This window comes from Bacillus rossius, chromosome 5 (assembly GCF_032445375.1).
Source record: "Bacillus rossius redtenbacheri isolate Brsri chromosome 5, Brsri_v3, whole genome shotgun sequence".
NCBI classification, from domain to species: Eukaryota; Metazoa; Arthropoda; class Insecta; order Phasmatodea; family Bacillidae; genus Bacillus; species Bacillus rossius.
The window spans coordinates 38,038,467-38,051,308 of NC_086333.1; the positions used below are offsets into that span (position 1 = coordinate 38,038,467).

The following is a 12,842-nucleotide window of genomic DNA, read 5'->3' on the forward strand; positions in this document are numbered from 1 at the left end:
CTTTATTTCTAATTATGTAAAGGAAAGCTATCTGCATGGTGAAGCTAGTTGTTACTTGACTGTCGCCATGTGTGGTTGCATCAGGTAACTCGTGAAATTCTGATTATAATTCCTTAAGTTACAATTTAACACCTTCTGGTCAGGGCCAGACAGAGTTCCAATTTTTTTTTTTGTTATATTTTCAGATTATATTTAATTAGAAATTTGACCCCTGGTGTCAGCATCGGCCCAGGGTGCCCCCCCAACCCACCATCTCACAGGATCATTCCACGGGATAACATACCGAGTTAAGTAATTTTAACTAAGCAACTTTATTTTTTATATCGAGTGGCATGAAGCTATGATAAACTGGAACTGTGATTGGTATGCATTGCGAAGTTATTTGTTACTATTTTGCCGGGCCAACCTGGAATGTAACTCTCTATTCTGTACCATTGTTTTTTAGTCTCTCTGAAATAGACAAATCAAATGTAACTAGTACATGTAATAATTTAATAACATGAGTGAATAGAATAAAAAAGTATCTAACAACACATATTCCTAAATGTACTAAAATATTTAAGTCTAGTAACTACCAAATGAAATCAGATATTTTTTTTATAGTTGAAATGAATTAAGTTATTACAAAAAAATGTTCCCTAAATTACCATGAATGTCATAATGAAATTATATTTGGAGGGTAATAATAAACTCTTAAAATGTTGCGGTAACAATTTTTCTCATTATTACAAGGATAGAAAAAACTAATATTTTACCTACATGAGCCCACCGAATTAATGTATTTACATAACTAAATAAAAATTAGGTTTTTTATGCCTGTCAAAAAATTATGAAAAATAAGGATATTATTATAAGGATATTATGTGCATTAATACCAGAATCCAAAGAAGAAAACGGTATGTATTAAAAAATGAACACATAAATAAATTTCTGTTTTAAAAAAGTTTATCTACATTAATAAATATGTCAGATATAAAATTAGCTTTACCGTAAGAAAAGATTTAAATTTAAATTGAAACAAATATTTCAGAATCAAAATTTTAAATTAGAAATGGCATATTATTACCAAATTATTAATAATGTCTAAAGCCATGATGGACAACCTTCACTTTTTTTGAAGGCCACATATTTATTTAAACTAATTTAAGGGCCAGTACATATGAATAAACTTTAAATTCTGTACAAAAGTTTTTCAAAGCCATATTATTCTGTAGGATAATCAATAAAAACTGTGTGTGGCATGTGATGAAATGAAAAATAATTTTCTTAGTAACAGTATTTACAAAAAAGTTATTTAATTGAACCATAATTACAAAGAAATAATATATACATATATAAATATATAACCAAATTATAAAGTTTTAATTTTTCCCCTCCAATATTTCTGTGAGAATATCATGGCTTCATAACAGTGTCTACGGACAAATTATTCTACATATGCAAACAATAATGGCTAGTAAACAACAGTTTAGAAAATATTTTTTTATTGTTGAAAGATTGTTGAGGCAAGTCATACAAAACCATGTTGCAGGCCGGTTGCAGATGAATTTAAATTTTTCTCACACAATAGCTAATTACCTTTACAGCAAATAAATTTCATGGCTGCTGATAATAAAAATATATAATCTGATATTCTGCAAGCAAAACAATGTTAATTACAGGAACCTATTAAGTTTTTAACCATGGTTACTTAGATTATTATCTGCTCGAACAAAACTCGATAAATTTTAAAATAAAGAAAATCTCCTAGTAGGGGAAAAAAAAACACAAGTAGTCTATTTACATTTCACAACCTCAAAGTGTGGATGAACCAAGAAAATCTAATCTGTGTAGAACACTGCAACCTGATGGTCATCAGATACAAAACTCACAACAGAATATTTTACTGAACTTACTGGCATTGCTTACAGATTGAGAGCCACAATTTGCAAAAATCCTCATTATTAACCAAATATAAATCATATATAAAGTATTTTAAACCAAGATTGGATTTATTTTGGAATATTTCTCTCTTACCAACAGTGATTTCACCAAGAGCAATACTAGCACTAATTTGAGGGGGAGTAAAAAAAGGGACAGAAAGATGGAGTTGGTACTCACTTGGTCCTCATTCAGATAATTAGGTAGCCCACCAATGAAGATCTTGTGCGGTGAGTCTGGGACAACCGTGCTAATCACACCTGCTGAGCAGTACACAGAAAAACCTCTTAGTGGCAATGGACTGTTTCACTCAGCGGAAAAAAAGTCATTGTATACACAGCAAAACACAGTAGAACACGTGCAGCTACTGCTCTTCCCTGCTTTTCATTTGCATTACACATTAAAATATATAGTGCATGACACAAGCAATCAAAATATTCAATATTAACCTTTACTCAATGGCTGTAAACTATTTACTTCTTTGTAAAATGACACAATTCGAGGTTATCTTAGATTGCCCAACTGCTACCTCATATAACATTAAAATATTCTTTAATTTCACAAGCATATACTTCACTTATATTATTCAAAACCACTTCAGTTATAATAAAGGATCACCAAAAATATTTTTAACAACTGCACTAAAAAAAAAGGATCAATTAAAATCTAATTAGCTATTACATGAATTCAAACAATCATTAATGTTATTACTTTTCAGGAAAGAAAAATGAAAGTATGGTTTCTTTTAAACACTGCCAAGCTTTGAATTTTAACAATATCTAGTGCATTTAATCAAAAATAGAGAGATGATTTTTAGGAAATCTGCTGATACTAATAAGTTGGACGTTGCATTATAATAACAAGCTTCGTATATTTTGCAGCTGGAAGAATATTTTAAAACTGTGAGAAAGTAACGAGCAATACGCGGTAGGAGCAATTCAACCAAGTAAATTAACACACCATATACTAGCACCAAACTGCAAGTTATATCATGGAATTAAGCAGCATTTAAAGTTTTAAATTCAAGGAATGTCATTATTTCATGACAAAATTTGTATGTACCAAAGTGCATGAACCAGAAATGATTTCATTTCTTTGATTATGCATATCTTAAATCACTTTTAAAATGCAAATGCTCACCAGTTTATTTTTATTGTTCTGAATGTATCTGTTTCAGACAAATTTATCACAAATAATTTTATCGCTAAAATGCAGCATATAAACAATACACTATTTCATGGCATAAGTATTAAAAAACAGTATTTATAAAAAAAAACACTGAAATCTTCTTGTTTTAAAAACTAAATTGGACTAAAAATTAAACCTTAGCTCTATTGATAACATGCCCAACAATACTACCATTTAAATAAAGGGCAATTTTGTTTCACTGTGCGCATAGCTGAAAATGAAAAGCTAAGAGCCATGGTGATGTTAAATGTTTTGGCAGGCCGGAGGAACGGCAAACATTCATCATTTGCAAAATAAAACTTTTCCCCAAAAAGCACTTTTGCCAGGCAATCTGTCATTGCCATGATAAAGAATGTATGACATGTGACTTAATGCAAGAATGGTTACAACTAGTGTGAAATCTGCAACACGGGAAAAAAATAGCTGTTTTTCGGGAACATCTGGCAACAAAGTTAATAACACCTTACGCAATTTGTAGGCAGTCTTGATAATTATTCGAAAGATATAACAAAGCCAGCTAAAGATCTTGTACTTTGCAGTAAACAAGCCATTTAAGGACCACCTTCATCAACGGTATAGCGATTGGCTGCTTGTGGATGACCACTCTTAGACACCAAATAGGAAAACTAAGAAGCTTTCAATTCACCAGCTAGCAACTTGAATTTCTACAGCCTGGCGAAGAACAACATCCGCACTCATGAACAGCACTGAAGAAAATCTGAGATGGCATTATAAAAATGGCAGTGTCAGCAGCCACATTAGTGTCAGCAACATTGTAGACTGACAGTGAATAAAATCTGCATTTGTTTGCCAGCATCACAAGAAACTCTCCACTATATCCATAAAAAATGGTTAACGAACATAATTTAGTTTGTGACAAGTTTAAATATATACGAGGGGGGACCCAAAAAACCGAACTGAGTGTGCCATGCCATCACTAACCAGCTGCCCAAACGGCATCAGTTTGTAGGTTAACGTTTGATCATAGTGCTGTTTTTTCCTTAGTGTTCTCGTGTTCTGCCTGCAAAGTTGTCATGGTAGATTTAAAAGAACAAAGAGTGCATTTGAAATATTGTTTCCTTCTTAAAAAATCAGCAACGGAAGCTTACCAAATGCTTCAACAGGCTTTCAAGGAAGATGCTATAAGCATTGAGTGGTTTTGGCTAAACACGGTGAGTGTTAAAAGACCATGGTCATTCTGAGCGCCCATCAACATCTCGAAACAATGACAACTTTGAAAAAATCTGCCAAAAAAATCAATGAGGATCGTCATTTCACAATCTACGAAATTTCAGAAGAGACAGGAGTGAATTGGAACTCATGCCAGCGGATTTTGACTGAGAATTTACAAATGAGACGTGTTGCCACTAAATTTGTTCCTCGCCTTCTCAAAAAGGATCAAAAAACATTCAATTGAATTTGAGCCAGGACTTGAAAAAATATTTTGAAAGTGATCCAAACTTTTTGACCAAAGTCATTAAAGGTGATGAGAGTTGGTGTTACGGGTATGACCCAGAAACCAAGCAAGTGTCAAGCCAATGGAAGACTCCCAACTCCACCGGAACAAAAAAAAAGCACGACAAATGAGGTGGAAGTTAAGATGATGATCATTGTCTTTTTTGATAACCGTGGTATTGTGGACTGGGAATTTGTTCTCCTGGCCAGACTGTTAACCAGTACTTTTACTTGAAAGTTTTAGGACATTTGCGAGAGCATTCGAGGAGAAAACGCCCCGGAACTTTGGCGATCAGGTGACTTGATTCCTTCATCACAACGCCCTCACACACACGGCCTTACGAGTACTATTTGGCCTATCAGGGGCGGTGTCCCCCTCGTAGTTCTATATATTTTAAAAATGATTTCCACTCCATAACTCCTAGACTCGCAATAAAAAAGTTTTGGCTCATATTAAATTCAGTCACATTTTTTGGGGGTAAATATGGTACGTATCTTTTAAGTGTGTAGCTGTAAAAGAAATTTTAATACTTTTAATTACATGAATACATTTAAGTTTAGCTAGCTACACAGACAGAGATATTAATTGCATGTATAACAAGTCTATGTATGCAATTTCACAGGGCAAGAATAATGCCAATGGAAAGAGCTGAAAAAATATTTCTTACAAAACTTATAACAAAAAGTAGGGCTGATCGGTTCCCACATTTTCAGTTCGGTTTGGCTCGGCTCGGTTTTTTGTTAAAAATGTCGGTTTTCGGTTCGGTTCGGTCACTACTTCAAAATTTTTCTTTGAGCTGTCATACCAAAAAAAATTCCACTATAGTATTTGATTACTTGCAATATCTCGCAAAAGTTTAATTTCTTAGGGGAGTCACTTTCTCAGCAATATAAAAGTTATTTTCAACTACTATTTGTATTTATAAATAAGTTTATATGCTACTGAAACAACCATATGTGTAAAAAGGAACAGAACAAAACAGTTTAGAACATTAATAATTAGTATTACATTAACCTTGTTGCCAGCTTCACTTTCATTTGAGTTTAACACCTAAATCTATTTAAGACATAAGTATAAAATCAGTGAAACTTACAAGTATCACATGTAAAAAAATAATTTATAACATTCATAAAGAGAAAACCTTGGAATCACCTTCACTATCATTTCAGTCAGACCCCTAAATAAATTTAACAGAGAAGTATAAAAACAATGTATCTTCCAAATGTTACTTAATTGTGTGTAAAAGTAACAATAAAAGTTAGCCTCTATGCCGGGAGTTAATGGACAAGCCAACATAAACAAACGTCTTAACCAAGAAAACGTCTTAACCTACCAGTGCATCAAAGGCAGAATGAATCATAATGACCATATTTTCAAAATACACAAGTAAAGTATTCATATTTAGTATGCGGTATTTACTAGGATTTTTTTTCCGTCACGTGCGTAACATCATCATCTTTGCGGAACACGGGCGGTATTATTTTTAATTCCTTCGTCACAGATGTTCATAGTTGCCTCCAATTACCAAGACGTAGTGGCAAAAAAGAATTTTTATTTTACGAGAAATCAAATACTCTAGACTATAACGACGCAAAGCCGCAATTATCACGCGCGAATAGTAAACAAACTACATCTAAAGGGTCTGACGACATGCACATTCATTCTCCAACTGCCATTTGGAACGGAACTTGGAAGGCAACTAATCGATCCTAGCGCACGTATAGCGCATTCTGTGATGTGAAAATAGAACTGAGTGACGCCATGCGTCGTGAGCGCCCTGCAGAATACGAACGGAACTAAGCAATGCTACGAAACTTCTACCGTTTTAGCTTACGAACCGGAATTAAATAAATATTATTTTAGTAACGGAAGTGATATATTCTTTAAATAAGAAAAAACCATATATTTAAGAGAAAATAGTAGTATTCCGACAGAAACTTCCGACAAACATAGGAAATAGTGAACTGTAAGAAACGCTTAGACTTTACTATCCCATGGTTAAAATGGCGAACATTAAGAGAATAGATGATTTAAACGTTTTATAGTGAAAAACTTAGCATGCGTCTTAAATGTGTTTTGATGTATTATGAAAGCGGTACGTTTCTTATCCAATATGAATGTTAAATACATTATTTGGTAGATACTTGAAGTTAGTTTTTAATGCCCTAATAAAAGCCGAATCATCGGTTTTTTCTGGGAATTCGGTTCGGCTTCGGTTTTTACTAAAATGACCGAACCGAACCGAAAATTCGGTCAACCGATCAGCCCTAACAAAAAGTAAACTGTTTTATTTTATGTACACTTATTTCAGGGCTTAGATTTAAAAAAAATTAAACCATAACTTTATCTGGAACACTTCCAAAGTATTTTGCTCATTTAAGAAGTTTTTTTTAAGCATATGTTTATATCTGTAAGAAGCTGAAACTATACATTTAAGGTGTAACGAATGTTAAAGTGTGGCGACATAGTTATTGTACCAGTTGCATAGTGTGATGACAGAAAGACAGTCTTGTAAACCATTATTCAAGGACTGTTCAGCATTATTATTTTTTTTTTGGGGGGGGGGGGGGGGGGGGGAACAGAGTAATGAAATAACTATAAAATATTATTAAAGTTTTAAGACACTTGATTTTTGCGCGTTTCAATAATGGATTACAGTTGATAAAATATGCTACAATATAATTTTTGTTATGGTTTAGCTTGTTGCTGTTTAAAACCAAACACATACTTATGTAAGACTCAATTATTATGGATGGGCCAACCAAATCCTCAAAACAAAGTTATGGTTTGCACCTTCTTGAGCAATCGAAAATCAAGGAGTTTTTAAGGAACCTCTCTATGTCACAGCCTTCACCACTATCAAGAGGTCGAAAACAAGTATTTGTAATATCAAGTCCCTCAAGAAAATAGTGTTAAATGGTAAATGTAATGCCGTGATCACTGCTGTGTTGTACTGTTTACTTCACATTCCCAGTAAAGCAAAACATAAGTGAGTGCAGCCTTTGTTGTTTTCATTTTATTAGACAATCTTACACCGTGTTACAACCCAGACCTCCCAGCTAGCTCAAAATAGATCTGAATTAAACATACAAAAATACACTTCAAGAATTTGTTTGTTTTAAAAATACTGTTCATAGTTCTTTTAAACATTGCTTCAAATAAGTCATGATAAAAATAAAGTCTCTCGATAACAAAGACCGATTTTTACTGCTTTTTATTATCCTTTACCGAAAATTCACACAAGTACAACTTCTGACCACAACATGGTTCCTGATAATTCACAACACATAACAATAAAAGTTTGTTAACTTGAGAGAACAATTTACTTTAAGCAGGTACCGGAATGTCCAATGAAAAGTTACAAACCAAGTACCTACATGCTTGGACGATGAAACGACTCACGTTGGCCTTGTTATGGACTTAACAGACGACTGCAGTCAACGAATTCTACATGAAATGTCCAAAAATGTTTATAAATCGGCATCAAAGTTCATCCATAAGAGTAAGGACTTGCAATGCTACAACCTTTGCATCCTTAAGACAAGAAAATATGTGGCAAAGATGGTGCACGTTACAAAAATTTAATTATTCATGTGTATGAGTCCCAGACAAACTGAAGTAAAAGTATGAATATAAGGTGAGTCGGGTCACAGAGAGTCTACAAGACAAAGTTATTTATTCATTTTCTTGAAACAATTTTGAAAACTGTAAAAAAATATGTAGCACTTAACACAGCATTTTATTAAGGACATTTTACAAATTAATTAAATTTTAAACAATTTTAACTAAAAAAACTTATTAAAAAATTAGTTAGAATAGTACGTATGTTGAATATTAACAAAAAATTCCATTTAAAGTGGAAATTGGCAGGAAAAATCATCTATAGAAAGATGTTAATTTATTCCGGCCCCCATTTTCAATAATACATACTTTAATCATTACAATCATATATAGGGATGAGCCAATCAAATCCTCAATTATCATTAAAATCTTAGTATTCATAGAATTCTATATTCAATGAAAAAGATTCATACCTATCGTTACCATTCCCAAAGATATAGTAGTTTGAAAATGTAATTAACAAAATATATTTACAATATGATTTGATTCTGTAAACTTAGTTTGTGAAACTTCAGCACCATACTTACTGTTTTTAATTTATTGTATATAATTTTATCTTTGAAACTAAGACACGTAGATTTGGATAAGTGATTTGGATTTGAGAAAATTGGGATTTGACTACCACTAATTGTAAATAATATAAACAATTTCCATTTTTTAAAATACATACATCCAGCTCAAAAATAACTCAATATAATGAACAAGTCATGCCGAAAAATTACACAACAGTCACTAACCATGCATCACAAAAAAACTGCAAAACACAAAACTACAAACAAAAATTACAATAATTCAAATTGCAAATATTGAAAAATGCAAAAGAAAAGCAAGGAAAACAAGCAAAACATGCTATTATATCAATTCACAATAATTACAGCTGCTTTACAGAAAACTTTGTCAAAAAACCTGGAATAAGTAATCATTGTTCCATAAGTTACATGCATAATAATCTTGATAAATTAAATATTTATAAAAATCATACTATCCAATTAAATTACATTATTTCATGAAAGTTTTTAAACCCAATCTATCAGCATTGCATGGATTATCATACAAATTAAGACGACAAATTCGAGTTTTCAGAGTTTTCCAAATTCTTCCAGAAAGTGGGAAACATGAAATGAAAAAATAGGAAGTTAACCCTCAAAATATTATATACTAAAAAATACTTTCACAATTAATTGAGCTTTTTGCACATCATTTAGTGTTCGCAGGATTTTTTTATAGTGAACACTTGCATACTTAGCATATTTTACAAAATGTTACACTATTTAAAATAGTCCATTAGTAAAACCAGTTTACCAGTACCACAATCATGTGGTAGATGGCAAACCACCATAAAAAAGACATGAGAATAAATTCCCAAAGAAGTAAAAAAGAGAGAGAGAACATTAAAATTGTCAGAAAATTGTCTTAAGTAAATGTAAAAAAAAAAATATGTAGAAAAATTTCCCTGACTTTCCATGACCAAAATTAGAAATTTCCTTAATTATTTTCACATAATTTACCTATTTTGCAATTTTCTGAAAGAAATAAAGACAATCCAGCCTTCACCATCTCTGCAGCTGTACTAATTCATACTGAACCTTGCATATGCATTTTCCAGTGTGTGTGACTATGCACTAAACACTATCTGGAAATAAATGTGTTCAAAATCTGGGTGATGGCAGACTGGGGCATGACAGTCCCCTTCAAATTACTATCACTAAGAAATATCCATGACTTTACCAGGTTTTGAAGTAAATTCCTTGACTTATCTTAACTTTCACCAAAACGTCAATATCCTGTTAAACCACGAACATAATCTTTATCATTGATGCATTAAAAATAAATTTCTAAGCCTTATATAACATGGATATTTTCTGTGTTTAGTAAATTTCCAGGTCTTTACCAAAGCAAGATCCAGTTCTTCTCAGAGAAAACTTGGAATTTTCCACTACCTGATAAGTGTATAAATAAATTTTTTATAGTTCTCCATCATGAGAAGGGAGGTTAGGGGAGAAATGTACGAAGCACACAATTTCCAGGATACGTAATAAGTATTAAACAAAGCTTCCTTGAAAAGCAGCTGCCAAACAAACCAGTTAAAATTGATAAAGAATAAAATAAATAATAAAACTGAACAAGTGTTCTACTGCATTTTTTCATGGCCACTTCAAAAACATTAGTACAGTAAAGTACCATTGAGTTATTTCCACATACCAGAATTTAAAGCCATGCAACTGAACCAACTGAAGTACACTGTTATTCTTTTGTCTGCTGATTTAATGTTATGTTAGAATGTAGTAAAAAAGCTTATTTTCATGCTTAAAGTAGCCACTACAAATAAGTGTGTAGATTACAGGAAAAAGACAATATGAAAAAGTCTCTGTTCTAGTTGTAAATTGTACAATGAATAAAGCTGCAGTATTTGACTTATTCATAAAATAAACATATTTTTATTAGTGTTGGGACGATTCCTAAAATATACCGATTCCGATTCCATTTTCGATTCTTAAATTAAAGGGTCGATTCTTCGAATCCGATTCCGATTCCTTAATTTTTATCTGACAATGTTCAACGGAGTAATATACTAAGAAAAAAAAGTTGTTTATGATTTTAAAAATGCAATTGCGTTGTGTTTCATTTTCTGTGCAGAAATTAACATTATATACAGCTTATATAATGTTAAAAAGTATATTCATTACCATCAAGTTACGCTACCTTGAATTTCTAGCACAATTTGGCCTTTTAACCTTGCATATAGTTGGATGAAACACGTGTTCAAACACTGCCAATAATCAAAGATGTCTTATGATGTAAATTGTAAATAATGTTATAACTTAACCAACTTTAGATACCTTACATTAATTAATTGTAAAAAAAAAAAAAAGAAGTTTGTACGGTTAGGTTAAGAATTTTATTTTCAAGCACAACTAAATAATGATCCAAATAAAATGACAATATAACCTCGTTTATACATATTTCAAGGGACCGGGGCGAAAAATATAAAAAGTGGGAAATGTAAAAAATAAATTTTATTATCTCATTATGATGGAAATGACAAGAAACAAATATGCACCACAGTAAAATAAAATGTCAGAGATGCTTACGTTTTAATATATTACCTAGAACTTAATTATCTCACTTGGTGAAAAGAATAAATCCATCCAGTCTTGCAGTTCTTCACAACCGTAAAGAGAAAATAAATTTTCGGTTCTTGAGTAAGAAAGTTCTGTGCATGTTTTAGCATCTCAAAATTTCCACATTTTATGGTGAGATTTTCTTACATAAAATATTTAAACTCTTCAAATAATCACGTGTGAACATTTAATTCATTTCAGAAATTTATCGGAAACAATTCTGTTAAACTAACACAACTACTTTCAAAAGATTGTTTATGTTTGGTAATAAAAATTTATGAACGTTTCAGCAGCAATGTTTGGAAATTCTGATTAGCCAACTGCCTTTCCAAAATATATCTAACGTAAAATGAGCATCGCTGAACACGCACAAGAACGCCGATTTACAGCAATTTGGATATGTTGCTTTTACACTTATTTTAATATGGTCACAATAATCCACTGTGAATTTGGGTAAAATCTCATTCAAAAATTATTTAATTTCTTTCTTTAAAGTTTAAAGTGCAGAAATGTGAAACATCTTAATTTTCACGTTCACGTCACCAAAGATTTGGTTCATGGCCGTATGGTTTACCATGGCAGGTAGCACAAACAAAAAAAATAGGTTGTTTACAATGGCAAATGTAGCTGCCATGATCAAATAGTTAACGTTTACATTATTTTACTTGCCGTTTACATTTACATAATTTTCTTTTAACATTTATGATTTTGTCTAATTATTTTTGAAGGTTTACTATTAAATGCAGTGCTGCTGCAACGTAATTTCCGAAAAATGCTTTCGCTTAAAGCGGGAAAGTAGATACTGCATTTGTACTGTAGGGAAAATGGTGGTGCAAGTAAATAAATACAGTAAAACCTTTTTGTTGCGACCCCATTTATTGCGACCACCTCTCTATTACAACCCGATTTCGAGGAACCGTGAAAAAATTGCCGAAAATCCGAAGATAAACAGACAGAAAATAAGTTTCTTGTGGTGAGTAACGTGTTGCTGCGTTTCTCTTGCCGAGTGCTTCCTGTCGACCGCTGTCAGCGCTTAACAACCCCCATTCCACGTCCCTTTGTCGGCAGGGTGCAGATAAAGGTTTTTGTGGCAACGTGTTTACGTTTAGCTTATTGCGAGTGTCTAGTGTGGTACGCAGTTAAGGCAAAGCTACCTGCTGGATTTCTCTTGATTTTGATTACTATCGGTTGACAATACACAGCGACCGACTGGATGCACGCCCGCCTCGACTTGTTTTAACTGCCGCAGCGATGTTTATTTTGACAGCTCAAGCAATTAATTTTTCCCGTGGGTTGATAGAAAAAGGTCGCTTCACCCAGCATAAAAAAAAAGGCTACGCCACTTATTCCCCGCGCAGGAAACACACTGGCTGCCGTCTGTCTACCCCGCATTTATCTTTCTTCTAACATTCCACGTTCTCCTCTCGCGCGAGCAATAACTAGGGCCACGATTATATGGTGAATCGCGAAATCGCGAAATTTTCCGCGAATTTATATGGAAAATGCGAAAAAAAGCGATTTTTAAGAAAAACCGC

At 32.6% G+C, this 12,842-nt stretch overlaps 1 protein-coding gene across 14 annotated transcripts in view; it reads right to left on the minus strand.

Moving 5' to 3' along the window:
- LOC134531716 (splicing factor U2AF 50 kDa subunit) overlaps positions 1–12,842 on the minus strand; it is a 92,421-nt gene that overhangs the window by 55,704 nt on the left and 23,875 nt on the right. For 8 of the 14 annotated variants that reach the window (XM_063367541.1, XM_063367548.1, XM_063367538.1 and 5 more), the window contains one exon: positions 2,101–2,183. In XM_063367541.1, the coding sequence (XP_063223611.1) occupies positions 2,101–2,183 (83 nt within the window). The remainder of the gene's footprint in view (positions 1–2,100; positions 2,184–12,842) is intronic. The other 6 variants (XM_063367549.1, XM_063367540.1, XM_063367542.1 and 3 more) reach the window with 1 other exon arrangement.